Source organism: Neofelis nebulosa, chromosome 14, assembly GCF_028018385.1.
Source record: "Neofelis nebulosa isolate mNeoNeb1 chromosome 14, mNeoNeb1.pri, whole genome shotgun sequence".
NCBI lineage: Eukaryota > Metazoa > Chordata > Mammalia > Carnivora > Felidae > Neofelis > Neofelis nebulosa.
In genome coordinates this window covers 66,623,219-66,650,080 of record NC_080795.1, presented here as the reverse complement: position 1 = coordinate 66,650,080, position 26,862 = coordinate 66,623,219, and the positions used below count along the sequence as shown (strand labels likewise).

The window sequence follows — 26,862 nt, the reverse complement described above, 5'->3', positions numbered from 1 at the left end:
ATAGAAAATTTTAAATTACATCTTTGACTTGCATTTCATTTCTGTTGGCAGCAGTGAGTTAGATCATCGAAAACCTGTATTACTTAGACTGATGTTTCTTTGCCTTCATTCATAGAAATGTACATCTAATCCTGTAGTTTCTATATCATGCAGTTATATTTCTACTAAGAACTATAACTTAGTCAGTTAGCGTCCAACTTCAGCTCATGTCATGATTTCACGGTTTGTGGGTTCAAGCCCTGTACCGGGCTCTGCACTGACAGCTCAGAGCCTGGAGCCTCCTTCACATTCTTTGTCTCCCTCTCTCTGCCCCTCCCCCACTCATGCTCTGCCGAAAATAAATAAATAAATGTAAATAAATAAATAAATAAATAAATAAATGAGTTATTTGAGAAATACCTTTTAAAAAGCCACAATTGAAAACGTGTTCATCTTAGATTTCACAGTATAAATTCCTTGTGGAGTCTGGAGATACCAAGACTTGTCACTTGGGGTGAGTTTGGTGTGCTTTTACTTGTGTTCAGTTGTATTTCTTTTCTTAGGCATTCCAACGTGTCTTAACCTCTAACATAAGCAGTTTCCACTCTCCATCTATAAAACAAGCAGGTACTTCTAGGTGTATTTTTTATAATCTACTGTAACTGTTTTTGAAAGTAGTTAGGAAAGTAGTGATTCATTCTTGCTTGAGATGGTTGATGTGGATCCAAGATGCTTGGTGGACTATGAATATTTTGCTGAGAGGTACTGTAGCAGAGTTATTGCAGGTCTGGAGACACTGCTTTGGTTTGAGTCCAGGAACTGACACTTAACCAGTTGTGACTTTGTGCATTTCAGTTAATCTTTTTGTGCCTCAGGTTTTTGTTAAGGTTTATTTATTTATTTTGAGAGAGAGAGCATAAGCAGAGGAGGGGCAAAGAGAATCCCAAGCAGGCTCCATGCTGTCAGCATGCGGGGCTCAAACTCATGAACTGCGAGATGGTGCCCTGAGCCAAAACCAAGAGTCAGAGCCACCCAGGCACCCCATCAGTTTTCTTTTAAAATAGGAGAAATAATAGCTACTCAATAAATGACTGTTTTGAGGATTTCATGGACTATTACATATAAAGCACCTAAAACAGCCTGACAAGTGGTAAATACTCTGTATATGTTAAGCACAATCATTATAAAGTATATTGATACAGTCTGAATTGCTAACCATGAATTACTTTACGATGCTGTGGCATCTTGAACACTGGTACTTCGTTTGACTGTATATCTCTAATAATAAAACTTCAGGTATAAATATTTCTAACATTAAAGTTCTCAACCTATAAAGAAAATGAAGTTGAAATACATAATTTCACAGTTGCTGATTGAAATTTAACTTTTTAAAATTTTTAAATTATTTTTTATAATGTTCATTGATTTATTTTGAGAGACAGAGAAAACAAACAGGGAAGAGGCAGAGAGAGGGAGAGAGAATCCCAAGCAGGCCCCACGTTGCCAACATGGAGCCTGATGCGGGGGCTGAAACTCACAAACCATAAGTTCATGACCTGAGCTGAAACCAAGAGTCAGATGCTTAGCTGACTGTGCCACCCAAGTACCCCAACTTGTTTTTAAATTTTTAGGAAAAATGTCCATATTCTGACATAGAATTTGGGGGAGAAAGTGAACTGATAGGTGTTTTATTTTTATTTTATTTATGTCTTTTTTTTTTTTTTTTTTTTTTTTTAAGAGAGAAAGAGAGCATGAGTGGTAGAGGGAGATAGAATCTTAAGTGGGCTCCATACCCAGAATGGAGCCCAAAGTGGGCTTGATCCCACAACCTTGAGGTCATGACCTGAACCAAAATCAAGAGTTGGATGCTTGGGGTGCCTGGGTGGCTCAGTCGTTTAAGCGCCAGACTTCAGCTTAGGTCATGATCTTACAGTTTGTGGGTTCAAGCCCCACATCAGCCTGGAGCAGCCTGGAGCCTGTTTTGGTTTCTGTGTCTCCCTTTCTCTCTCTCTGTCCCTCCCCTGTTCACCCTCTGTCTCTCTCTCTTTCTCTCAAAAATAAACAAACAAAAAAAGTTGAATGCTCAACCGAGCTACCCAACACCCTAATGGGTGTTTCTTTTTAATTTTTTAAAAATAGGTGCCTCCCACTAAATTTTCGGAAAGATGAATTAAAAGGAATTTATAAAGATAGAATGAAGATTGGAGCAAGTCTTGCAGATGTTGATCCAATGCAACTAGATTCTTCAGTGAGTACGATCTTGTATGCTTGAACTTACATACTGTTTTAATTTAGTTTTAAAGTTTAACCAATTTTTCTTTAAATCCGAAACTTTACAGACTTTTTCAGGCTACAACTAAAATGCCGTTACTCAGTTGGCTGTGTATAGGTTGAGCCTAGTATAGAAATGGAGTGATATTTTAATTTTGATTCAAAATCTGAGAATGTCCATGTTTCCCTTCCATTATCAGGTACGATTTGATAGCATTGGTGGCCTGTCTAATCATATTGCAGCTCTAAAAGAGATGGTGGTGTTTCCATTACTTTATCCAGAAGTCTTTGAAAAATTCAAAATTCAACCTCCAAGGTAATTTAATAATTTTATTTTAGCCAAAATGTGGGCTGTGCTACTGTTGTCCAGAAAGATAACATTTCTCCATTGAAATGTTTTAGGTCTACAGTAATTTATTGTGCTTTTCCGGGTACTTCGAATATTTTTACTTTTCTAATATTTAACTTGAAAAATGGTTTCAAAATTGATCCTCCACGAAAAGAAAAATAATTTCCAATGCTTTTCATATATTTACTGAAATTTCTCCTATACTTTTTAGTTTTTTCTTTCACTTTTACAATTATGTTTCAGGTCTGTATCAAAGTAATATATGTACATACTTTTAATACTTTTTAAAGTTTTGTTTATTTTAAGAGAGAGCGCGCAATCAGGGGAGGGATGGAGAGAGAGAGAGAATCCCAAGCAGGATCCGTGCTGGCGGCATAGAGCCCAATCTCATGAACCATGAGATCATGACCAGAACCCAGATCAAGAGTCGGATACTTAACCGACTGAGCCACCCAGGCACCCCATACATAATTTTAAGTCATATAAGTACTGTAAGTCTTACAAACAAAGAAATGGTAGTGGCAGTAGTCCTCCCTCTACTCTTCCTCCTCCAGTTCAATTCCCACTTTCCAAAGCCAACTGTTTTCAACTCCTTTAGCTGTTAGGTATTTACCTATATAGATTTAAATAATATGCTTATACTGTAATTTTTGTTTTTTTCTGTTTTAGACAGAATTCTGTAGGCTTCTAACATGAATAGTGACTATTTGGTTCTTTTGCTTTCTCCACTCTCCATATATACACATTTTTTTCCTGTCCTCATATGCTCCCAGTAGCTTCTTTATGCACAAATATAAGTGTTGAATCAATTTTCAGTGTGTGCTTTATGATTATGTAAATGTTTTTTTTTTTACAGCTGAGCCATATATAGTATATCATGACTATTCTCTTTTTTACAACCTTGCTCTTTCCCCTCAGCGTTAATACTCTTTGCCTGTGGGTGAGGGGTTTTTTTTTGCTCTTTATAGAGTTTTTAAAATAATTTTATATGTGCTTATCAGTTCATCCACAGAGTTTGCTAAAGAGAAAACTCTTCAGTATAGTTAAACATATCAAATAATTTATTGACTCCTTATTTTTCTAGACACATCTTGTTGGAGCTTTTGTTCTCTTGCTTCCATCCATACGGGTTATTCTTAGTCTTGTAGCACAACTAAACTTTGGGACTTCTCATCACCATCAATGAGATTTCCTTAGTTCCTGGATTCAACTAAGACCCCTTTTTTAGTATTAGTATTATTTTTAAGATTTTTAAAAAATTATTTTTAATTTACATACCCAACATGGGGCTCAAAACCACAAACTCAAGATCAAGAGTTTCATGCTCCACCAACTGAGCCAACCAGGTGCCCTATGACCTTTTTTTACAGCTGTGTTTTGATGGAGTACAATCTGGGAATATCTTAAGAAAAAAGAGTGCACAAGAGGTTATTTTTATTTTCTTTCTGAGGATGGTCATGTAACCACACTCTGCTGATGCATCTTTTTCCCCTCCTGCTTTCATTGTGCTATTATATACTTCTGGAAAAAGTATATATTATATACTTCTGGAAAAATGTCTGGTTTGTGGGAAGGTTTTTTTGTATCACTTCTTCAATAATTTTCTGCTCCATTTTTCCTTTTCCCTCAATTCATGTCAGTTGATTGTTGGACTTTCTAGATTAATGTACTTTTCTTTTTCTTTCTTGTTTTCATCCCTCTTGATCTTAGGGGCTTTCTGTGTCTAGTGATCCTTGGCTTTCTGTTAATATTTAATTTATTTTTAAAAGCTCACTAGTAGGGCTTGTTAATTTGTAGGCCTCACCTTAGGGTGATTGGTGGATGGTGATTTTTTTTTTTAACTTTTTATTTATTTTTGAGAGAGACAGAGTGTGAGCGGGGGAGAGGGAGACAAAAGCAGGCTCCAGGCTTTGAGCTGTCAGCACAGCTGGAACCCATGAGCTATGATATCATGACCTGAGTTGAAGTTGGAGGCTTAACCCACTGAGCCATCCAGGCGCCCCCATGGATGCTGATTCTTTTACCAGAAGTCCTCAAAGTCAGTATCTAGTCGGGCCTTTTTTCCCCCCAGAGACAAATCCTCCAGTTTTCTCTTGGAAGCTTATGAACTTGGCTGCCAGAATTTTAGCAGTAGGCCTGAGCAAAGGTTAGTAGTCTCCTCTTCAGTATGGAGTTTTTAACTTAATTTCTGCAGCATCTCATCTTGTGTAATACCAGAAAGTAAACTATCCAAGCAAGTTGCCTGTGTGGAGTAGTAAAAGGGATCAGGGTGGTCTCAGTGATTTTTTGTTTGTTTTTAGTTTATTTGTTTTGAGGGAGCGCGTGAGGGAGGGGCAGAGAGAGAGGGAGACCGTGAATCCCAAACAGGCATCACGCTGTTAGTGTGGAGCCCAACTTGGGGCTTGATCTCATGAACCATGATATCATGACCTGAGCCAAAATCAAGAGTCAGATGCTTAACGGACTGAGGCACCCAGGGCCCCAATTTTGGTCCTTTTCTTTCTAGTGTTTATATCTCACTTATTAACCCATTTTTTAAAATTTAAAGTTAACATACAATGTAGTCTTGGCTTCAGGAGTAGAACCCAGTGATTCGTCTCTTACATAAGACACCCAGTGTTCATCTCAAAAAGTGCCCTTCTTAATGCCCATCACCTGTTTACCCACATTCCCCCACCCTTTTATAAACCCTAGTCCTTGATTCCTTTTTCCTTGTGCAACTTTTCCTGAATCACCTGTATAGAAATGTTAATTTAAGTACACTTTTTTAGATTGGTAAGCTTTGTTGCTTTTCCATTATAAAAGTTATGTAGCATACATCAATCACAGTTAAACATTGGTGAATTAAAAACAATTTTTTTAACTAGAAAGATACTGATATTAAATAATAGCATTTGCTTTCTAGAAGAAGCATTGGAAGCACCTAGAGTAATTTAGTAAGTGGGAAGAGGGGTGCCATTGTGACTTAGCTTGTTCCTCAGTTTTCCCTCTTTAACCCCTTCTGCAGCTTCCTTGTTGGTGCTTGGACAGGGGACTCACCATTGAGGTGGCCAAGCTGTCAGGAGGGGCCTGAGTGGTCATTTCAGGGACCCAAGATTGTCTGAAGTCACAGTGAAAATGGTGGAAAATTCATCATTGCCATTGCCACAGAGAGTGATTTATGGCTTTTTTCTTTTCTTAAGCTCCCAATTTGGCTTCATACTATATTTTGTGTGGGCTTTTATTCCTGAATATCGAATAAACTCCTTAGGTTTAACCTGTTGGCCTGAAAAATACAGGGCAGTCGCATTGCCTGTCTGCCTCCTCATTACTATAGTTTATATACTCTTACTTAGAGTACCTCATGATATCATGAGTACCTCTCTCCACTCCATTCATACAATTATAAATAACTGTGCTAAAAATCAACAGCAGAACAAATACCAAGAAGAAGCTATCCCAGCATTAAATGCGGATATTCCTATTAGAGAAGTAAACCAAATGTTCTCCTTGCAGCCAAAGAACTTTATGCCAAAAACTGAATTGTATTTAGACTAACATCAAGCATTTATTGTAAGTTTTTGACATAGTAATTTTGATCATATTTTTCCTCTTACTGATACCTGATATTGAAATGTAAAAAAAAAAGTAAGTCAAGGGGCACCTGGGTTGCTCAGTTTGTTGAGCATCTGACTCTTGATTTCAGCTTAGGTCATAATCTCACAGTTTCATGTGTTTGAGCCCCACATCAGGCTTTGTGCTGGCAAAGCCTGGGATTCTCTCTCTCCCTCTCTTTCTGCTCCTCCCCTGCTCTCCCTCCCTCTCAAAATAAATAAATAAACCTTAAAAAGTAAGTCCATAGGTCATGATCCCTCACTTCGGGGGTTCAGATCCCACATCATGTGCTGACATCGCGGAGTCTGCTTGGGATTTTCTCTCTCTCTCCCTGTCTCTCTGCCCCTTCCATTCTCTTTCTCTGTCTCTCAAAATAAATAAACTTTAAAAAAAAAAAGTAAGTCGAACTTCTCTTAGATTAAGTTCCATTAATATAAATGCCCTCAAATATTAGTTATTAATGGAATAAAATACTGTATTACTGTAAAAAAAAAAGTAATTTAGTAAATATGAAAAAAACAACTCTCCCGATGTTTTCTCATTTCTCCTTCCTTACAACAAACATTTCCCCTTATAATAAATTTATAATTGTATTAACCTGCTGTTTTCATGTGGTTCTCTTTCTGTTTTAATAGCTGAAAAATATACCATAATGTGGATGTATCATTTTTTTAAATCAATTCTGCTATTGCTGACTATGTAGATTTTTTTATTATTGTCACAAATGTTAATATGAATATCTCATTGCTTCCTCTTTGTATGAATCCTCAATTACCTCTTAAGATACAGCCTCACAAATAGCATTGTTAGCTCAGTACACACATTCTTAAATTCTTTTCCTGCCTTCGTTTTTGTATGTTGAAATTTTCATTTATTTATTCAATTTGTTTGGTGGTTAAACAGTTGCTTTGCTTTTTTTCTCTCTGCATTTGATCATGTCAATTTCTTACTATTTTTTATATTTTATTCTTTTTTACTATTTATTTTTGAGACAGAGTGCATGTGTGCACATGCTCACAAGGGGTAGAGAGGCAGAAAGAGAGGGAGAGAGAATCTCAAGCAGGCTCCACGCTCAGCTCGAAGCCCAGTGGGAGATTTGATCTCACGACCACGAGTTCACAACCTGAGCCAATGTCAATAGATGCTGAACCAACTGAGCCACCCAGGCACCCCTCTTTTGTATTTTATTCTTAACTTCTAATAGATTTCATCCATCACATGTGAAATTTTTCCCACCATTTCTGCTTTTCTGGAATCTTAATGTTTCTTTTCTTTCTTTTTTTAATTTATGTATTTTTTTTTTTAACTTTTGTTTTGTATTTTTTTAAATTTACATCCAAATTAGCATATAGTGCAACGATGATTTTAGGAGTAGATTCCTTAGTGCCCTTTACCCATTTAGCCCATCCCCCCTCCCACAACCCCTCCCATAACCCTCAGTTTGTTCTCCATATTTATGAGTCTCTTCTGTTTTGTCCCCCTCCCTGTTTTTATATTATTTTTCCCTTCCCTTGTGTTCATCTGTTTTGTTTCTTAAGGTCCTCATGTGAGTGAAGTCCTATGATTTTTGTCTTTCTCTGACTAATTTCTCTTAGCACAATACCCTCCAATTCCATCCACGTAGTTGCAAATGGCAAGATTTCGTTCTTTTTGATTGCCGAGTAATACTCCCATTATATATATATATATACTACATCTTCTTTATCCATTCATCCATCGATGGGCATTTGGGCTCTTTCCATACTTTGGTTATTGTTGATAGTGCTGCTATAATCATGGGGGTGCATATGTCCTTCGAAACAGCACACCTATATCCCTTGGATAAATACCTACTAGTGCAATTGCTGGGTTGTAGGGTAGTTCTATTTTTAATTTTTTGAGGAACCTCCATCTTGTTTTCCAGAGTGGCTGCACCAGCTTGCATTGCCACCAACAATGCAAAAGAGATTCTCTTTCTCCGCATCCTCGCCAACATATGTTGTCTGAGTTGTTAATGTTAGCCATTCTGACAGGTGTAAGGTGGTATCTCATTGTGGTTTTGATTTGTATTTCCCTGATGATGAGTGATGGTGAGCATTTTTTCATGTGTCGGTTGGCCATCTGGATGTCTTCTTTGGAGAAGTGTCTATTCATGTCTTTTGCCCATTTCTTCACTGGAATCTTTGTTTTTTGGGTGTTGAGTTTGAGAAGTTCTCTATAGATTTTGGATACTAACCCTTTATTTGATATGTCATTTGCAAATATCTTCTCCCATTTTGTCGGTTGCCTTTTAGTTTTGCTGATTGTTTCCTTTGCTGTGCAGAAGCTTTTTATTTTGATGAGGTCCCAGTAGTTCATTTTTGCTTTTGTTTCCCTTGCCTCTGGAGACGTTCAATAAGAAGTTGCTGCGGTCAAGATCGAAGAGATTTTTGCCTGCTTTTCTCCGCGAGGATTTTGATGGCTTCTTGTCTTACATTGAGGTCTTTCATCCATTTTGAGTTTATTTTTGTGTGTGGTATAAGAAAGTGGTCCAGGTTCATTCTTCTGCATGTCGCTGTCCAGTTTTCCCAGCACCATTTGCTAAAGAGACTGTCTTTATTCCATTGGATATTCTTTCCTGCTTTATCAAAGATTAGTTGGCCTTATGTTTGTGGGTCCGTTTCTGGGTTCTCTTTCTGTTCCATTGATCTGAGTGTCTGTTCTTGTGCCAGTACCATACTGTCTTGATGATTACAGCTTTGTAGTATAGCTTGAAGTCTGGAATTGTGATGCCTCCTGCTTTGGTTTTCTTTTTTAAGATTCCTTTGGCTATTCGGGGTCTTTTCTGATTCCATACAAATTTTAGGATTATTTGTTCTAGCTCTGTGAAGAACGCTGGTGTTATTTTGATAGGGATTGCATTGAATACGTAGATTGCTTTGGGTAGTATCGACATTTTAACAATATTTGTTCTTCCTATCCAGGAGTATGGAAATCTTTTTTCATTTTTTTGTGTCTTCAATTTCTTTCATAAGCTTTCTGTAGTTTTCAGTGTATAGATTTTTCACCTCTTTGGTTAGATTTATTTCTAGGTATTTTATGGGTTTTGGTATAATTACAAATGGGATCGATTCCTTGATTTCTCTTTCTGTCGCTTCATTGTTGGTGTATTAGGAATGCAACCGATTTCTGTGCGTTGATTTTATATCCTGCAACTTTGCTGAATTCATGAATCAATTCTAGCAGTTTTTTTGTGGAATATTTTGGGTTTTCCATATAGAGTATCATGTCATCTGCAAAGAGTGAAAGTTTGACCTCCTCCTGGCTGATTTGGATGCCTTTTATTTCTCTGGGTTGTCTGAGTGCAGAGGCTAAGACTTCCAATACTATGTTGAATAACAGTGGCAAGAGCGGACATCCCAGTCTTGTTCCTGACCTTAGGGGGAAAGCTGTCAGTTTTTCCCCATTGAGGATGATATTAGCATTGGGTCGTTCATATATGGCTTTTATCCTTAGTGTTTCTTTTCAAGAGCAGTTATATGGTGATCTGAAATTGATTATTTCATGTTACTTTGGTAGCACTTAATCCATGACATGTTCTATTTCTATATACTTTTTACATTTCTAGCAAGAATTATGAGTATAGGGGTGCCTGGGTGGCTCAGTCATTTAAGCATCCAACTTCAGCTCAGATCATGATCCCGCAGTTCACAAGTTTGGGCCCCATATCAGGCTCTGTGCTGACAGCTCAGAGCCTGGAGCCTGCTTCAGATTCTTTGTCTCCCTCTCTTTCTGCCCCTCCCCCACTACGCTCTGTCTCTTTCTCTCAAAAATAAATACTAAAAATAAGTCTTGAAAAAAGAGTTATGGATATAGCCCATTTTTTTAAAGAATTCTATTCTAAGAGCAATGAATAACTTTAGAAATAAATGAAAAATTATAGATTACCCCATGACAGTGATGTCACCAAGAATGATGTCAAATTATTTACATTGTCCTAATCTCTACCACCTAAACACCACAATTATTTCTTAAAGCTCTCTCTTTTTTACTTTACTTTCTCTTCTGTTCATTCCCAACATGTTTTCTTGCACAACTTTTGGTGTTGTGTTACTGACACTGAGACCAAAGGTTGTAGATGAAATGTATTCTTTCCCTTGGTATGTCACAAAAGTAAACTATCAAGTCTTTTTAAGCTTGACTTCTATGCAAGGTAAAGTAATATGATGGGCATGATGAATGACTAAAAGAAAATTTATTTTGGGGCACCTGGATGGCTCAGTTAAGTACTGACTCTTGATATTAGCTTTGGTCATAATTGAGCCCCATGTGGGGCTCTGTGCTGAGCATGGAGCTGGTTTGGGATTCTGTCCCTTTGCTCCTCCCCTGCTCACACACGTGCACGTGCTCTCTTAAAATAAATAAATAAATAAATTTTTAAAAAAGAAAATGTTTAAAATAAAGGGTTTTATTTAGTTTCAATATTAATTTTGTAGTATCAGTATTAATTTTCAGGTTTTAAGTTGTGCTTTGTGGATTGAAACAATAGTTGTCTTACTTTATTCACTAATTTGTATTCATGAAATTGGTTTCTAATTTAGTTTAAATAGTCTACTTTTTAATGTAGTACTAAAATAACACTTATTCTTCTATAGAGGTTGTTTGTTTTATGGCCCACCTGGAACCGGAAAAACTATGGTTGCTAGAGCACTTGCCAATGAGTGCAGTCAAGGGGATAAAAGAGTAGCATTCTTCATGAGGAAAGGTGCTGATTGTCTGAGTAAATGGGTAGGAGAGTCTGAAAGACAGCTACGATTGCTATTTGATCAGGTATGATATTAAAATTTCGCTATATAGATCTGTAATCAATGTGGGTGTAAGTATGTAAGGATTAGATAGGTGTGGCATTTAATCACTTTTCAGAAAAATTAGACCAAATATTCTTTATTAAGATAATACTGACTTATGATAGACAGTTTTATAGGAAGAAGAGAAAGGAATAATAAGATCTAAGTTCTTTGGAGTCTTATGTCTCATATCCAGAGAGAGGCTGGTAGTCTCATACTTAACAGTAGTGAGTTATGTCTCAGTATGTGAGTTGAAGATTAGTTCTGCCCTAGAGTAGCTTTCAATTTCATATCCCAGATTGTATTGACAGCACATTGTAAGATAATACATTCTGATCTACTAAGGCATATTGCTGCAGATGCTTTTAAATCTCTTTATAGAACACACTGAGTTTCTTTAACTTAACTGAAATAGACTTTAAAAAAAAAAAAAAATATGGCATCTTGCTAAGTGTTTTCCCATCCTGACATGGAGGAAGGCTATGTCATTGTCTTCTGTTCTTTGTCTTGTTTTAGCAGTTGATTTTAAATATATATTTTGTGTGTCCCAATAACTATAGCTATATGAAATCCAAGGTATATGACCAGTGGAGTATGTATTTTGAATAATTCCAATGGAGAATGCAAAAAAATTAAATTTTTGCATTATATTTTTGGATATGTAAGTTCTTAAAATATAGTTCTTAGATTTATGTTTAGATTTACAAATTAGAAATTAATTCTCCTAAGCAAGTTAGAATGAAAACAGATTAAAATGGTTCATATTAAGTGTATATATTTGAAGTTTTTCATATTAACATGCAACCACTGGACCTGCTTTCTAGGCTTATCAGATGCGCCCATCCATTATTTTTTTTGATGAAATTGATGGTCTGGCTCCTGTACGATCAAGCAGGCAAGATCAGATTCACAGGTAAAATTTGTTTAATAGCACTTCTGTCTTTCTTCCTGCTTTCTGAGCTGTACTGATACTGCATAAGGGATAGAATATTAAAATAGTGAAAGATACTTCACAAACCAGCAGTTTCCTCTTCTTGGTAGAACCCCAATATATAGTACAAAAAGAAAAATGAACCTGTTCTGCATGGCAAGGTATTCACAAGCACAGTATTAAAATCTTGGTTACAGGTTTAATTCATGATACAAACTTAAATGTCCACTGGCTAGTGAGGTGTAAGGCAAATGAAATGAGTGAGGCAAGCCAGTAGTAAGAGTGGGACTATGGTTTGGAGTGTGGCTGAGCATCTAATCATAAGAGCATAGCCAGTTGTTTTTAGCCCAAACCTATTATTGAAGTGCAGAAGTTGACTCAGACTTGAAAAATAAATTTGCACTTTCTTAAATGTTACATTCAAATTTTTGTGTTAAATATCTTTTAAATGTTGCCAACTAATTCAGATCTTTTTAAGATACTGCTTTGGCCAAACAAAATATGTCTTAGTGCATGACTACTAGTTTGAGATTCAGTTATTAGCCCAACTTTTTAATTTTCAGAATGAGAGAATTGCATCTCCTCTATGATAAACTGACTGCCAAGGTGGGGGCACTTGTCCTTAGTGACACTGCCTCCACTTGAATCTAAATTTTAATCCTAGTTCATCTTCAGTTTTTCAGAACCCTCTTTTCAAATTGTCTCAAGTATTATCTGTAATTGCTTAATTAATTTTGGATACTTTAAAGCAAATGTTTACATGTCTTCATATATGCCAGTATTGTTTTTTATTATAAATAATATGAAGAGGAATAAGACATAATAATGTGAGAAGTAGGTTTTTATTTTCTTAACAGCTAACAATATTTACTGTAGTCTGGTGGTCTTTGACTTGATACTATATACTATTTCATTTGTTGCTCTTAGTAAATCAAAATGTTAAGTGCTATGGTAAAAATAGTTGTGTCTGCAATAACTTACAGTAATCATACAGACTTTTTATATATGACAGATTTCATCAGCAGCCATATTGTATTCATTGTATTGGTAGGATCAAACATATTTAACAATACTACCATTACTTTGCAACCAAATAATTGAGTACTATGTTTTGGAATAGTTCTAAAAGGAATTAGAAATTTTAGCAACAAAAATTATAATTTGGGAAGCACATGCCTTCTCAAGTACATACATGTATTTAATTGAAGGATAGTTGACCTACAGTGTTACTAGTTTAAGGTGTAAAACATAATGATTCAGCAATTCTATATATTAAGCTATGCTCATACAAGATAAGTGTGGTTGTCATCTGTCACCATACAGCATTATTACAATATTCACTATATTCCCAATGCTACGCTTTTCATTCTCATGACTTACTTTATAACTGTAAGTTTGTACCTCTTAATCTTCACCCATTCTGCCCACACCCCCAATCTCCCTTCCTCTGGCAGTTACCAGTTTGTTCTATATTTATGGTTCTGTTTCTGTGGTGTTTATTTGTTTTGTTTTTAGATTCCACATATAACTGAAATAATTTGTTATTTGTCTTTGAATGACTTATTTCATTTAGTGTAATATCCTCTAGGTTGCCTCAGATGGCAAGATCCCATTCTTTTTTATGGCTGATATTCCATTGTATACATATATAGCACATCGTCTTTACCCATCTATCATCTATTGATGGACAGTTAGGTTGCTTTCATACCTTGGCTATTGTAAATAATGCTGCAATAACATAGAAGTACATGTATCTTTTCCAGGTAGCGTTTTTGTTTTGGGGGGGGGGTAATAAACAGTAGTGGATTATATGGTATTTTTATTTTTAACTTATTGAAGAACCACCATCCTATTTTCTATAGTGGCTGTAACAATTTACATTCCCAGCAACAGTGCATGAGGGTCTTCTTTTCTCCACATCTTTACCAACACTTGTTATTTCTTGTCTTTTGATGTTACCATTCTGACAGATATAAGATGATACCTTATTGTGGTTTTGATTTTCATTTCCCTGATGGCTAGTTGAATATCTTTTCACATGTCTTTCGGTTATCTGTATGTCTTCTTTAGAAAAGTGTTTGCTCTTTCAAAGAATGTGCTCTGCCCATTTTTTAAATAGATTATTTGGTAATTTTTTTTTTTTTTTTTGGTTTTGAGTTGTGTAAGTTCTTATATATTTTGGATATTAATGCCTTATTGGATACATCATTTGTAGAGGTCTTCTCCCTTTCAGTAGGTTGCCTTTTTGTTTTGTTGATACCTTCCTTTGCTTTGCAAAAGGTTTTTATTTTGATACAGTCCCAATAGTTTAACTTTGCTTTTGTTTCCTTTGTTTAAGAAGACACATCTAGAAAACTGTTGCTAATAAGGCCAATGTCCAAGAGATTATTCCCTATGTTTTCTTTAAGAAGTTTTATGGTTTTTGGTCTCACATGTAGGTCTTTAATCCATTTTGAGTTTGTTTTTGTGAATTGTGTGAGAAACTGGTCCAGTTTCAAAGATTGCCAAAGCAATCCTAAGGAAGAGCAAAGGTGGAGGTATCACAATCCTGGATTTCAAGATATGCTACAAAACTATGGTAATTAGAACAGTATAGCACTGGCACAAAAATAGATCAAGAGAATAGGATAGAGAGCCCATAAATAAACCGACACTTATATATGATCAATTAATCTCTGATAAAAGCAGGAATATGCAGTGGGGATATTGTACACAAGAATATAGACAATTTCTTCAGTAAATGGTGTTGGGAAACTGGGTGGCTTATATATTGATATGAGAAACTTAATGTGCAATTTTTTAACCAAAGATTTAAAATATCTGAGCATAAACATTTGTGTTAAATTAAGCATTTTTAAAAGTTAGCACATTGAACATTATTAAACTGTAATTTTTATGTTAGTAATAATATTGAAAGAGAATACAAGTATGTGAATGCCGTAGAAAATACGATTTTTAGCTTAAGAAAGGATATAAATATAAAATAAATTAAAACCCCAAAATCTTTACTTTGAATTGGGAGTATCAATATGAATTCATGATGATTGATTTTTTTTTTTTTTTTTTTTTTTTACTTTTAACTTTATTTATTTTGAGAGTGAGTAAGAGTAGGAGGGGGCAGAGAGAGGGGGAAAGAGAGAGAATCCCAAGCAGGCTCTGCACTGTCAGCTTGAACTCATGAACCACGAGATCATGTTCTGAGCCAAAGTCAGACGCTTAACTGACTGAGCCGCCCAGGTGCCTCTCAGGATGAATTTTTTTAAGAAAAAATAGTTTGTAGCTCTGGACACTTAAAAATGCCTAGGAGTTACTACAACCCAGTAGCAGTTCACACCCCTGGCACCCAAAATGTGGTACTAGCACTTAGAGGAGAGATGGTGGATAATAGAAATGAGTTTGGAAATAAACAGATTAGCCTGGAATATCTTGTGATGCCTGGAAGCAAAGAAGCAATTGAAAACTACTAGGGTCATAACAGAATGACATAGTCAGTTTTGAATTTTTTTTTTTTTTTTTTTTTTCAACGTTTTTTTAATTTATTTTTGGGACAGAGAGAGACAGAGCATGAACGGGGGAGGGGCAGAGAGAGAGGGAGACACAGAATCGGAAACAGGCTCCAGGCTCCGAGCCATCGGCCCAGAGCCCGACGCGGGGCTCGAACTCACGGGCCGCGAGATCGTGACCTGGCTGAAGTCGGACGCTTAACCGACTGCGCCACCCAGGCGCCCCATAGTTTTGAAAGTTTCAGTTGGCCAAGATGGGATAATTAGAGGATCAAAAATAATAATGACTATAGGGGCGCCTGGGTGGCTCAGTCGGTTAAGTGTCTGACTTCGGCTCAGGTCATGATCTCACAGTCTGTGAGTTCAAGCCCCACGTCAGGCTCTGTACTGACCGCTCAGAGCCTGGAGCCTGCTTTGGATTCTGTGTCTCCCTCTCTCTCTGCCCCTCCCCTGCTCATGCTCTGTCTTAAAAATAAATAAAAACATCAAAAGAAATTTTTTTAAAAAATAATAATGATTATAATAGAGTGAAAAGCATCAAATACATAAAACTGTCAGTTTTTAATGATCGTTTTTTAAAAAATAAAAACTTAATTGGTCACTCCAAAGGGTGCTAAAACAGTGACTCATTACTCTGAAAATTGATAAACAAAATGAATCAGGCATTTCTTTTTCCTGTCCTGTAACTGATTCATGCCATGATTGAGAGTAATTGATGAAGTAACGTTGTTCTTTATAGGGAAATCATAGGTAATAAATACAGAGGAAATTATGAAATAGAAAAATCACCATTTTGCAACCCCTTATGACATAGTAGATCTAGCCATGTGGTTTTCAACTGAGAGTAGATTTTGCCCCCCATGGGACAAATGTCTGGAGACATTTTTGATTGTGACAAATTGGAGGCGAGTGATGTATCACTGGCATCTAGTGGGTGAAAACTACAGATGTTGTTAAACATTCTACAGTGCCGAGGACAGCTCTGTACAACAGATAATTACCTGACCCAAATGCCATTTGTGCCAAGATTGAGAAACCTTGATCTAAGCAATAATTGTAAGTGGCTACAAAAACAGTAAAGTAAAAAGGTTGATGGCGAAGTTTAGGATGAATGTAGTAAGCTGATAACCCCTCTTGTAAACCCAATCCCCTGATGTTAAATGAGAAACTGATATTATGTACCTGCTGAGTATACAATAGGAAGTACATGGAATACTCCTATCATATATGCTATCCTAAGTAGTTTAACCTGCATCTATTAAGCTTCTAGATCTAACTGCCAGTTTGTAGGAAATATGAACGATATAGGACAAGTTAATGACCCTATCAGGAAACAAGTTAGCCTAATCCAGAATGTGGGAAGGAAATTTTACAAGGCAAAGACCCAGTTTCTTCCAACAAATAAAAGGCATGAAGGCAAAAAAAGAAGGTTCAATGGGGACTGTTAAGGAATTGAGGGACATTTGACCCCAAGGTGTGTGGATCTTGGCTTAAAAACATCAAATGTAGAAAAGATATTTTGAAACAATTAGGAAAATTAAATATTAGGTGATGTTAAGGAATTATTGTCATTTCCATTGGTGTCCTGGTACTGTGGGAGTTTTTAAAAGTCCTTATCTTAGAAATAAATACATGAAGTATTTAATGTGAAATATTTATGGATTAAATGATCTGTGGAAAGTTTTGGGGGTTTTCTTTAAAATCTGTTGGATGGAGAAAAACACAATTGGGTGAAGTCATAAAAAAGCGACACTGATAACTTTTTTTAAATTCTTATTTATTTTTGAAAGAGAAAAATTGTGAGCAGGGGAGGGGCAGAGAGAGAGGGAGACGCAGAATCCGAGGCAGGCCCCAGGCTCTGAGCTGTCAGTACAGAGCCTGATGCCGGGCTCAAACCCACAAGCCGTAAGATCATGACCTGAGCCGAACTTGGACGTTTAACCAACTGAGCCACCCAGGCGCCCTGAAAGGACATTAATAATTATTAAAAAGGGGTGATGAAGATGTGGAGATTGTTTTACTATTCTCTCTCCATAATTAAAATGTAATTAAAGTTATTTTTCTTTCAATGCTTTATGTATATTCTATTTTATTTGGGCATTCTTTGTTGATAATGTGTATACAATGGACCACTTTTTAGATACAGTTTATCTAGTATTTTTTTTTTTTGAAGTATCCTTTTTGAGGAACTCTTAAGTTCTATGTGAAGTTACGCTTTATGAAATGTCTTCCATTAGTGGCATTCTAAAAACCATTTATGTTTTTCATTGATTTTAACCTCTACATGCCATTTAGTATGTTATTTTACAAGGTTTTTAAATCTGTGGGAAGTAATGGCATGCTCTGAGAGTATGTGTTCACATGTTTAATATATTAAGTCTTAGCACAAGAAGGAATAATATATTCAGCATCATATGTTTAATCTCTTGTCGTTTATTTTTACATTTAGTTCCATTGTTTCCACCTTGCTAGCTCTTATGGATGGATTGGACAGCAGAGGAGAAATTGTGGTCATTGGTGCTACCAACAGACTGGATTCTATCGATCCTGCTTTGCGAAGGCCTGGTCGCTTTGACAGAGAATTCCTTTTCAGCCTACCTGACAAAGATGTAGGAATTTAACATTATTCAGAATTTGACAGACTATGTTGCTCTTATCATAGGAAATCTTGGCACAGTGAAAATTTGAAGTTTGAGTTTTGTATGTTCTAAAGCAAAGTCAAATGTGATTAACATCCAAAGAGGTAATGTATGTATTCTTAGGGAGGTTTTATTTTATTTAAAGAAAAGAATATGGATTTTTTTAATTCTTTTTTTTCCTAATTAAAATAATGCCCCCCTAAATGTACTTTTACATTTTTGTCAATTTGAGCATAGCCTTTGAATGTTACCATATGACTTTATTTTGCTTCAGAGCATGTAGCCTAATAATGAACAGTTAATCCTTAGTCAATTTATTAGCCTTGACTTTTGCATGGACACTACCATACAATCCTACCTAGTTGTTTTAAAGCCACTTAATCTCTTGAGAACCAAGGAGGAAAACATGAGTAGTGCTGTCAGTACTCTTAAACAATTCTTAATATAGACCAGAATGAACAATAGTTCCATCATTATTAATTTTTCTCATTCACATTTATGATGCCTAGAACTTAAGCACTAGAAATACGAATCTTCTTTAACATAAATTCCTTAAATGCTTACAAGTGCATCTTTTTCTTTTTACTTTTACTGTTTTTTGTTATAGTAGGTATTGATTTCTTTATGATTTTTAGGTAAAACTATTTTAAATTGAAATTATTCAAATCTGAATAGCGCCTTATTATAAAAAAATTAAAATTGTTCTTATTTACAGGCTCGAAAAGAAATTCTTAAGATTCATACGAGAGATTGGAATCCTAAACCACTGGACATATTTCTAGAAGAACTAGCAGAAAACTGTGTTGGTAAACATTGCTTTAGGCATTAAAAGATAAAATGCATGCATTTCAGAAATTAAGTTGTAGTCTTGGGCAAGGTTATGTTTAAAGAAATACAGATTTTGTTTGTTTCTGGTCTCTTATCTGTGGCATATTTTCTTTAAAAATCCTGGATATTAAATAGAGATATTTGATGAATTGGCTATTGGGGAATTTGAGAGCAATGTTAGACAATAATAATAACAGCTGTCTTTTGCTGTTTACATTTTCTAGTCATTCTGTTAAGTATTTTATATATGTTATTTCGAGAAATTCTCACATCAGTCCTGAAGGTAGCATTATCCCCAATTTACAGATGTAGAAATGTTAATGTAGGAATTTAACATAGATGCTCTTAACAAAGAGCATAAATGATTCTCCAAAGATCATATGTGCAGTAAATGAAAAACTGGAGTTTGAACTTAGTCTGTCCTTTTAAAACTCTTGTTCTTGACCGCTGTGCTACATTTAGTGTTTGTACATTTCACTTGCAAAAGTTGATTGATTTGTTGATGGTTATTAACCGTTACAAGTTTACTGAGTGGATGAGAGATTTTATCCTTACTCTGAATATTTTACTATATTTCTATGTTGAGTTTTAATTTTCTTTTAACCATAGTCATGCTCATAGGATGATGATTTACTTTAAAACATTTTTTTTGGTTGCCTTGGATAGGATACTGTGGTGCAGATATTAAGTCAATATGCTCTGAGGCCGCTTTATGTGCTCTGCGTCGACGCTACCCACAAATTTATACCACTAGTGAGAAACTACAGTTGGATCTCTCTTCAGTTACCATCTCAGCTAAGGATTTTGAGGTAGCCATGCAAAAGATGACACCAGCTGCCCAAAGAGCTGTGACATCACCTGGGCAGGCATTGTCCACTGTCGTGAAACCACTCCTACAAAGTACTGTTCACCAGATCTTAGAAGCCCTGCAGAGAGTATTTCCACATGCAGAAATCAGAACAAATAAAGCTTTAGACTCAGGTATGATACTTGATCGGCCATTTAATAATCAGGAAAACTAAATGTTTTATACATCCCAGAAATGTTTTGTGGTTGGTTTTTTTGTGTGGGGTTTTGTTTTGTTTTGTTTTGTTTTGTTTTTAGAAAACAGCCTCTTGAAAGGAATTTAGTCCTGCCTTGCCTGGATGTTTGAAGGAAACTTACTTCAAAGATTGCCCTTAATTAGATCTGTTTGAATTTGAAGTGCATTTATATTTGTTATTCATATCTACACAAATGTTTTTGATTCTTAAATTTTGTTGTACATTTCATGGACATTGATTTGCTAACTAATGCATTACATAAACGTTTGCTTTTTGCAATCCAGAAAAGTTACTAATGTACAATTTTTTTGTTTTGTAGATATTTCTTGTCCTCTGCTAGAAAGTGACTTGGCATACAGTGATGATGATGTTCCATCCGTATATGAAAATGGGCTTTCTCAAAAAGCCTTTAATAAGGCAAAAGAAAATTTTAATTTTCTTCATTTGAATAGGTATATTTCCCTTGCAAATGAATATATATAATTTCTTGTGTGTAAATTCCTAAAAACTAAAAGATGGTGGTTGAAAATATAAGAATGCTAACTGATCTTCTTTTTTTAAGTTAAAATATCAAAAATTTTTTGGTATTACAGTTGTCACCATAATAGAAATTACACTATATAAAGTAGTCCTAAAATCTGTGGAGGTTGATATTTTCCAAAGACCACTTGAACCATACTGTTATGGATTGACCAGCCATATAGTCAAAAATTTTGCCTTAAGAAAGTTAAAAATTAGTAATTTAGGAGGAAAATTTTAACTTTTGCTTTTTCTAAAATACAGCTAATTTCTTTCAGAAATGCATGTTATCAACCTATGTCTTTTCGACCAAGAATATTGATAGTGGGAGAGCCAGGATTTGGGCAAGGTTCTCATTTGGCACCAGCTGTCATCCACGCTTTGGAAAAATTTGCAGTATATACCTTAGACATTCCTGTTCTTTTTGGAGTCAGCGCTACATCTCCTGAAGAAACGTGTGCCCAGGTAATTCATTATTGCCCAGACAAGTAAGCTGTAAGAGAAGCAGTCTTCCAGAGACACAGTCTAGAACTGCTTATCTGTTTTGAACTTTTTTTTTTATCTTTCTGATTTCTACCTCCAGGTTTATGAAATAGAACTATATGTAATTGCTTAGTCATTAAAGAGTATGGGTTTAAATCACATTTCCACCATTTAATATCTGTGTGACCTAGGAAAGTTATTAGATCTCTGCCTTGTTTCCCCCATTTGGAAAATGGAGATAATAATAGTATTTACCTTGTATGGCTGCTGTGAGGATTAAGTGGGTAGAGTATTTAAAACAGTGACTGTTGGGGCGCCTGGGTGGCGCAGTCGGTTAAGCGTCCGACTTCAGCCAGGTCACGATCTCGCGGTCCGTGAGTTCGAGCCCCGCGTCAGGCTCTGGGCCGATGGCTCGGAGCCTGGAGCCTGTTTCCGATTCTGTGTCTCCCTCTCTCTCTCTGCCCCTCCCCCGTTCATGCTCTGTCTCTCTCTGTCCCAAAAATAAATTAAAAACGTTGAAAAAAATAATAATAATAAAAAAAATAAAACAGTGACTGTTGGGACGCCTGGGTGGCTCAGTTGGTTGAGCGACCGACTTCAGCTTAGGCCATGATCTCACAGTTTGTGAGTTCGAGCCCCGCGTCTGGCTCTGTGCTGACAGCTTGGAGCCTGGAGCCTGCTTTGGATTATGTGTCTCCCTCTCTCTCTGCCCCTCCCTGACTCACACTCTGTCTCTCTCTGTCTCAGAAATAAACATTTAAAAAAAATAAAAAATAAAACAGTGACTGCTGCATGGTAAGCACTCAGATATTCTGCTGCTTCTGTTTTTGCTATCTTTATATTAAAATTTTTCAAATGTAAGTTTTCTATTTTTGCATTTAACAGAAGTCTTCTAGATGTATTAAGCTGTTTTCTTCCTAATTGCTTAAAGCAATTATGTTTTCCTAAAAATAAGACTTTTAATACTCTGATTTCTCTTCATATCGCATAAATCTTTTGCCTCTTACTAGAACTTTACAAGACTTTTACAAAACATTTAAAAATAAGACCGAAACGGGAAAGCATTTTAAAATCTTGAGGGTTTTATATAATAATTCTGGGAAGTTAAACATTGTTCCAGACCAATAAAAAGCAAGCATTACTAACATACTAACTCTTTAACTGAATATAATTTTTTTCCCTCTCTACTAGATGATTCGTGAAGCTAAGAGAACAGCACCAAGTATAGTATATGTTCCTCATATCCACTTGTGGTGGGAAATAGTTGGACCAACAATGAAAGCCACGTTTATTACATTGTTACAGAATATTCCTTCATTTGCTCCAGTTTTACTACTTGCAACTTCTGACAAACCCCATTCTGCTCTGCCAGAAGAGGTAATTTGTAGAGGGGAAAGTCACCGTACATATGATATATGGGCTTGTTGGGAAGGATGGTGGGTGTATTTATATGTGTGTATAGTAAGGCTGCATTATAAATCTTTTTCTCTTCCAAAAACGGGGTTATATAATGCATGCTATTCTGCAACTTGCCATATATATGTGTGTGTGTGTGTGTGTGTGTATACACACACACTTTTTTTTTTTTTTAATACACAGTCTCATTCCTTTTAAAAGCAGCATGGCTTTTTCCATTGTCTTGATGTACCCAAATTTATCTAGATTCTTGTTCATAGGTATTTTGGTTGTTTTTTAGTTTTTGTTTCTATTGAACTGTTAGAGTGAGCATCCTTGGGCTTTTTTTTTTTTTTTTTTTTTTTTTTTTAAATGTTTATTTTGAGAGAGAGTATAAGCAGGGGAGGATCAGAGAGAGACGGAGAGAGAGAATCCCAAGCAGGGACAAGTCTTGATCTCATGAACCATGAGATCATGACCTGAGCCAAAGTCAAGAGTCAGACACTTAAATGACTAAGCCACCCAGGTGCCCCTGAGCTCATTTTGTATGAGCATTACTATGTGGATTTTTCTAGCATCCATTCCTAAAAGTGGAATAACTGTAGCTTAGTTGAAGAGTATGCACATTTAGAATTTTTGTTTGTACCAAATTACTGTATTTTCAAGTTAGTGCCTGTTTAGACAGCTACCATGGACAAAAGTTCATGCTTTTTCTGCCTGAAATACTCTTCTAGATATTTGCCTGTTGTGATCCTTTATTTTTGTCAGGTCTCTGCCCAGGTGTCACCTCAGGGTGGCCTTCCCTGATCAGTTTCTCAATTATAGTGATTAGCTCCTCTGCCCATCACTCTCTTTTCCCTTACTGTATTTTATCACTGCTTGCCATTAAATATTTATGTTTGCCTCTCTGTCTCCTAGTGAAATGTAAAATACATGAAGAGACTTTTTTCTCCACCTTTCAATTCTCAGAGTACATAATAAGTATATTGTAGGCTTCTCTGTGGCTTGTTTTGTTTTTAATGACTGAATTTAATGAGTTTTCCATATCTTTGACAAAATTGGTTTGCATATTTTAGAACGTGAGTAGGAAGATAAATTCAAATATTTTATTAAAGAGATATTATTGAGTGCTTACTCTGTGTCAGGCATAGTTCTGGGTAATGGAGTATAGCGTTGAAAAATACAAAAATTTCTCTATCTTCCTAGGGCTCACACACACCTTAGTTGAGAAAGTAAAAATAAATAGATAAAATGTATAATATTAACCTATTGCTATGGAGAAAAATTTAGCTAAGCAATGCCAAGAGAGTGTGGTAGGGTCACAGTGTTAAATAAATAGTCTTAAGTAAGGCCTAAGAAGATGACTTTTGAGCAAAGACCTGAAAAAGGTAAAATAGTAACCCATTTGGGGTATCTGAGGGACAAAGGTTCTTGGCAGAAGAAAAGCAAGTGCAAAGACCCTGAGGCAAAAGTGTGTTTGATGTGTTAGAAAAATAGCTTAAGAAGACCAGGGTGGCTAGAGCCAAGTGAGTAGAGAGCAGAGTAGAAGGAAATGAGATTGAGTTATCCGAGGACAAGAATGATGTCCCTGGTGGCCCTGTTTTAATAGTTAATTGTGAGGTATTCAGCTGGAATTTGAGCAAGCTGGGAAACAGATATTAAGTGTATGTTATAGACTCTTAATGGCTTCTAGTTTAGTTAATTTAGTTCTGGACTCTTCCTTTATACTTGATCTTTTATGTGGATATTCCACTTTTGGTGAAACACTTTCTTCACTATTCAGTTCATTAGCTCTGATTCCTAAAAAATCAACTTATTTTGAGAGGCTTCCATTTCTTCATCTGTTTTCTGAGTGCTATCTAGAACCTGTCAAGTCTGTTTGCATCATGACAACTCTTTGTATATTCGAATGCTCTATTATGTTTATTTGCATCTCCCCACTCTGACTCAAACTTCTTCACACTAAACATTTCTTCTGTGATAACAGTATATTCCTTAGGGTTGTTAATATAGTAGAAGTTTATTTCTCACTCACTTAACTATACTATGCAGGTGACTACGTTCAGGTCTTAGCCTCCTCCCATGTAGTCATTCCAGACATTCAGGCTGAGAGAACTTTCTCAGTTTCATCACGTGACTTTGCAGCCTGCTTTTACTCCACCCCACTGAAAGGAGTGGCCCATTTATGTGCCTAATCCGAAAGATATGTATCATTTTCTCTCCCATTCCATTGGCTGAACCTCACATGGCTGTACCTAACAGCAAGGGAGACTAGGAAGTATGACAGAGCAGTGTGCCTAAGAAGAAGAGGACATGGGCCTGATAATAGGCTCTGCCACACATCACATATTTTTAGTTTCTTCAGAATTCTGTCACTCTCCTGAATGTCTTTATATTCCCTTTGAAAAGCTGTACCCAGAATGAATTAAGTACTCTAGCAGTGTTCTGCTTAACAAAGTAAAGAAGAATTACTATTTAGTAGCCACATTATACCATTGGCTTATTGTACTCACTGTCAGTTAAAACATTGTTAATCATTTTGAAATTTGAAAGATAATTTTATACTCTTGATAACAAGACAAAATAGCTGAGCATTCTTAATATGGATGTAGGGAGGTTGAAAATCTGCAGTCCGTTTAATCTGAGATAACTTTGTCAAGAATGTGGGAATTCTGCATTTAAAGATCTTTCTTTGAAGAATAGTTTCTCTGTTTTTGGGGGGTAATGTTTCTTAAGCACATAATTGTAAACTGAGTAAAGCATCCCAGTATCACACTGCATGGTAGGGTGGAGTGGGCATAGGACCATGGATTGCTTATTTTAAAAAATGAATAATGTAATTTATAAGCAAGTCCACTTTGAGCCTTATATAGTTTTTAGTGGTTCATTGATACTGTCTGTATAGTATTGGGCTATATAATAAATGAGAACACTGTGTGTACCATTTTTAGCTACATTGGAGCTTGTCCATCTCAGAATTGTAGTCAGAGTACCTATATCCATGAGCACTAGTGAACCCTTAACAATTTAGCAACATGGGAAAAATGAGAAAGAATGTTCTGAATAGATTAGCAACTTTCATGAACCCATGAAAGAGCAGTGGGGATTAGATTGATGAGGGTTACCACAGTTCAAAGCATGTGCATGAGAGGACTGCTTTCCAAGATGGGAATGGTTTCTAGCGCTGAGGCAATGCTGGAAAGGAATTGAAAGAGCCCTTGGACAACTTTTAGTTAATTAGTTTTCTTCACTTCTGGCCATACCAGGCAGAAGTCAGCAAAGCTGTTCATTCTCAGCTAGAGCAGTGAGGTTGGCCCCAAAGACTACTGTGTCAGAACAGTGACTATCTGTGGCTGTCAAGATCAGGAGGAATGGGAAAACCCTGTGCTCAGAAAGCAAATTACAGGTAAATTTTATTTCTAGTATAGGCTAGCTTCTTCATATAATCACTGGGAGTAGAAGCTAGAATAGCTTGACAGCTATGGACAGTCAAGAATTCAAAGGCAGGCAAAGAGGAGCTTATAAATAAGCATTTGAGAAGGACAGCTCAATGAATAATCATATCCATGTATCACCAACAGACTGTTGTAGAAAAGAACCAAATGGAGATGTTATAAATGAAGTAACTCCCCACACCCCCAAGTAAAAAACTCTGTGAGGCTTTTGAAAAAGAGCAGACACAGATAAAGAGTGAATTAGCAAGATGGGAGATCGTGACACCGGGAATTCTTACCCTATCTGATACAAAAGGACAAAGATTTGGGGCGCCTGGGTGGCGCAGTCGGTTAAGCGCCCACTTCAGCCAGGTCACGATCTCGCGGTCCGTGAGTTCGAGCCCCGCGTCAGGCTCTGGGCTGATGGCTCGGAGCCTGGAGCCTGTTTCCGATTCTGTGTCTCCCTCTCTCTCTGCCCCTCCCCCGTTCATGCTCTGTCTCTCTCTGTCCCAAAAATAAATAAAAAACGTTGAAAAAAAAAAATTTAAAAAAAAAAAAAAAAAAAAGGACAAAGATTTGAAAAATCAGGAAAAAAAGTTAGAATACAGGAGATCAATTCAGGTCTAACACCTGTTTAATGGGCTTTATGATAGGGAAGGGAAAGTAAATGTAGAAGAGAAAATGTAAGTACAGAGGAAAATTTTTAAATCTTCTGAGAGAAAAAATACTACTAGAAAGGACTAAAAATCAAATTGTTTCTACCTTCTCATTGGTAACACTAGCTACTAAGGAGACAACTGAGCTATAGTTTCAAAGTTTTGAAAGAAAATAATTGTAAACCTTAATTTCCTTCCCAACAAAGTTAGCATTTGAATGAGAGAGCAAAACAAAGATATTTTTGAATATGCAGTGCCTAAGAAACTATAACCAATGACTCAAACCCTTGATTGAAAGAATTATTAAAGGATTATTTCTCTTGGATTTTTATTTTGTAGAAGTGGCATATAAGAAGCAGTGAACAAAGAAAACAGTAAAACTTATTGTCACAAAATTGTGATAGAAAAAATTTTTTAAGGAATGTGAACTAAA

General features: G+C 36.1%; 1 protein-coding gene and 1 pseudogene across 3 annotated transcripts in view; both read left to right on the top strand.

Annotated features, from left to right (window-relative positions):
- Positions 1 to 26,862, top strand: part of ATAD2 (ATPase family AAA domain containing 2) — a 69,184-nt gene that overhangs the window by 27,926 nt on the left and 14,396 nt on the right. For all 3 annotated transcript variants that reach the window (XM_058698993.1, XM_058698992.1, XM_058698994.1), the window contains exons 10-19: positions 2,119 to 2,227; positions 2,451 to 2,566; positions 10,807 to 10,981; positions 11,823 to 11,911; positions 17,882 to 18,041; positions 18,787 to 18,877; positions 19,566 to 19,880; positions 20,262 to 20,394; positions 20,740 to 20,926; positions 22,136 to 22,321. In XM_058698993.1, the coding sequence (XP_058554976.1) occupies positions 2,119 to 2,227; positions 2,451 to 2,566; positions 10,807 to 10,981; positions 11,823 to 11,911; positions 17,882 to 18,041; positions 18,787 to 18,877; positions 19,566 to 19,880; positions 20,262 to 20,394; positions 20,740 to 20,926; positions 22,136 to 22,321 (1,561 nt within the window). The remainder of the gene's footprint in view (positions 1 to 2,118; positions 2,228 to 2,450; positions 2,567 to 10,806; positions 10,982 to 11,822; positions 11,912 to 17,881; positions 18,042 to 18,786; positions 18,878 to 19,565; positions 19,881 to 20,261; positions 20,395 to 20,739; positions 20,927 to 22,135; positions 22,322 to 26,862) is intronic.
- On the top strand, positions 4,141 to 10,543 carry LOC131494573 (phosphatidylinositol N-acetylglucosaminyltransferase subunit P-like; annotated as a pseudogene).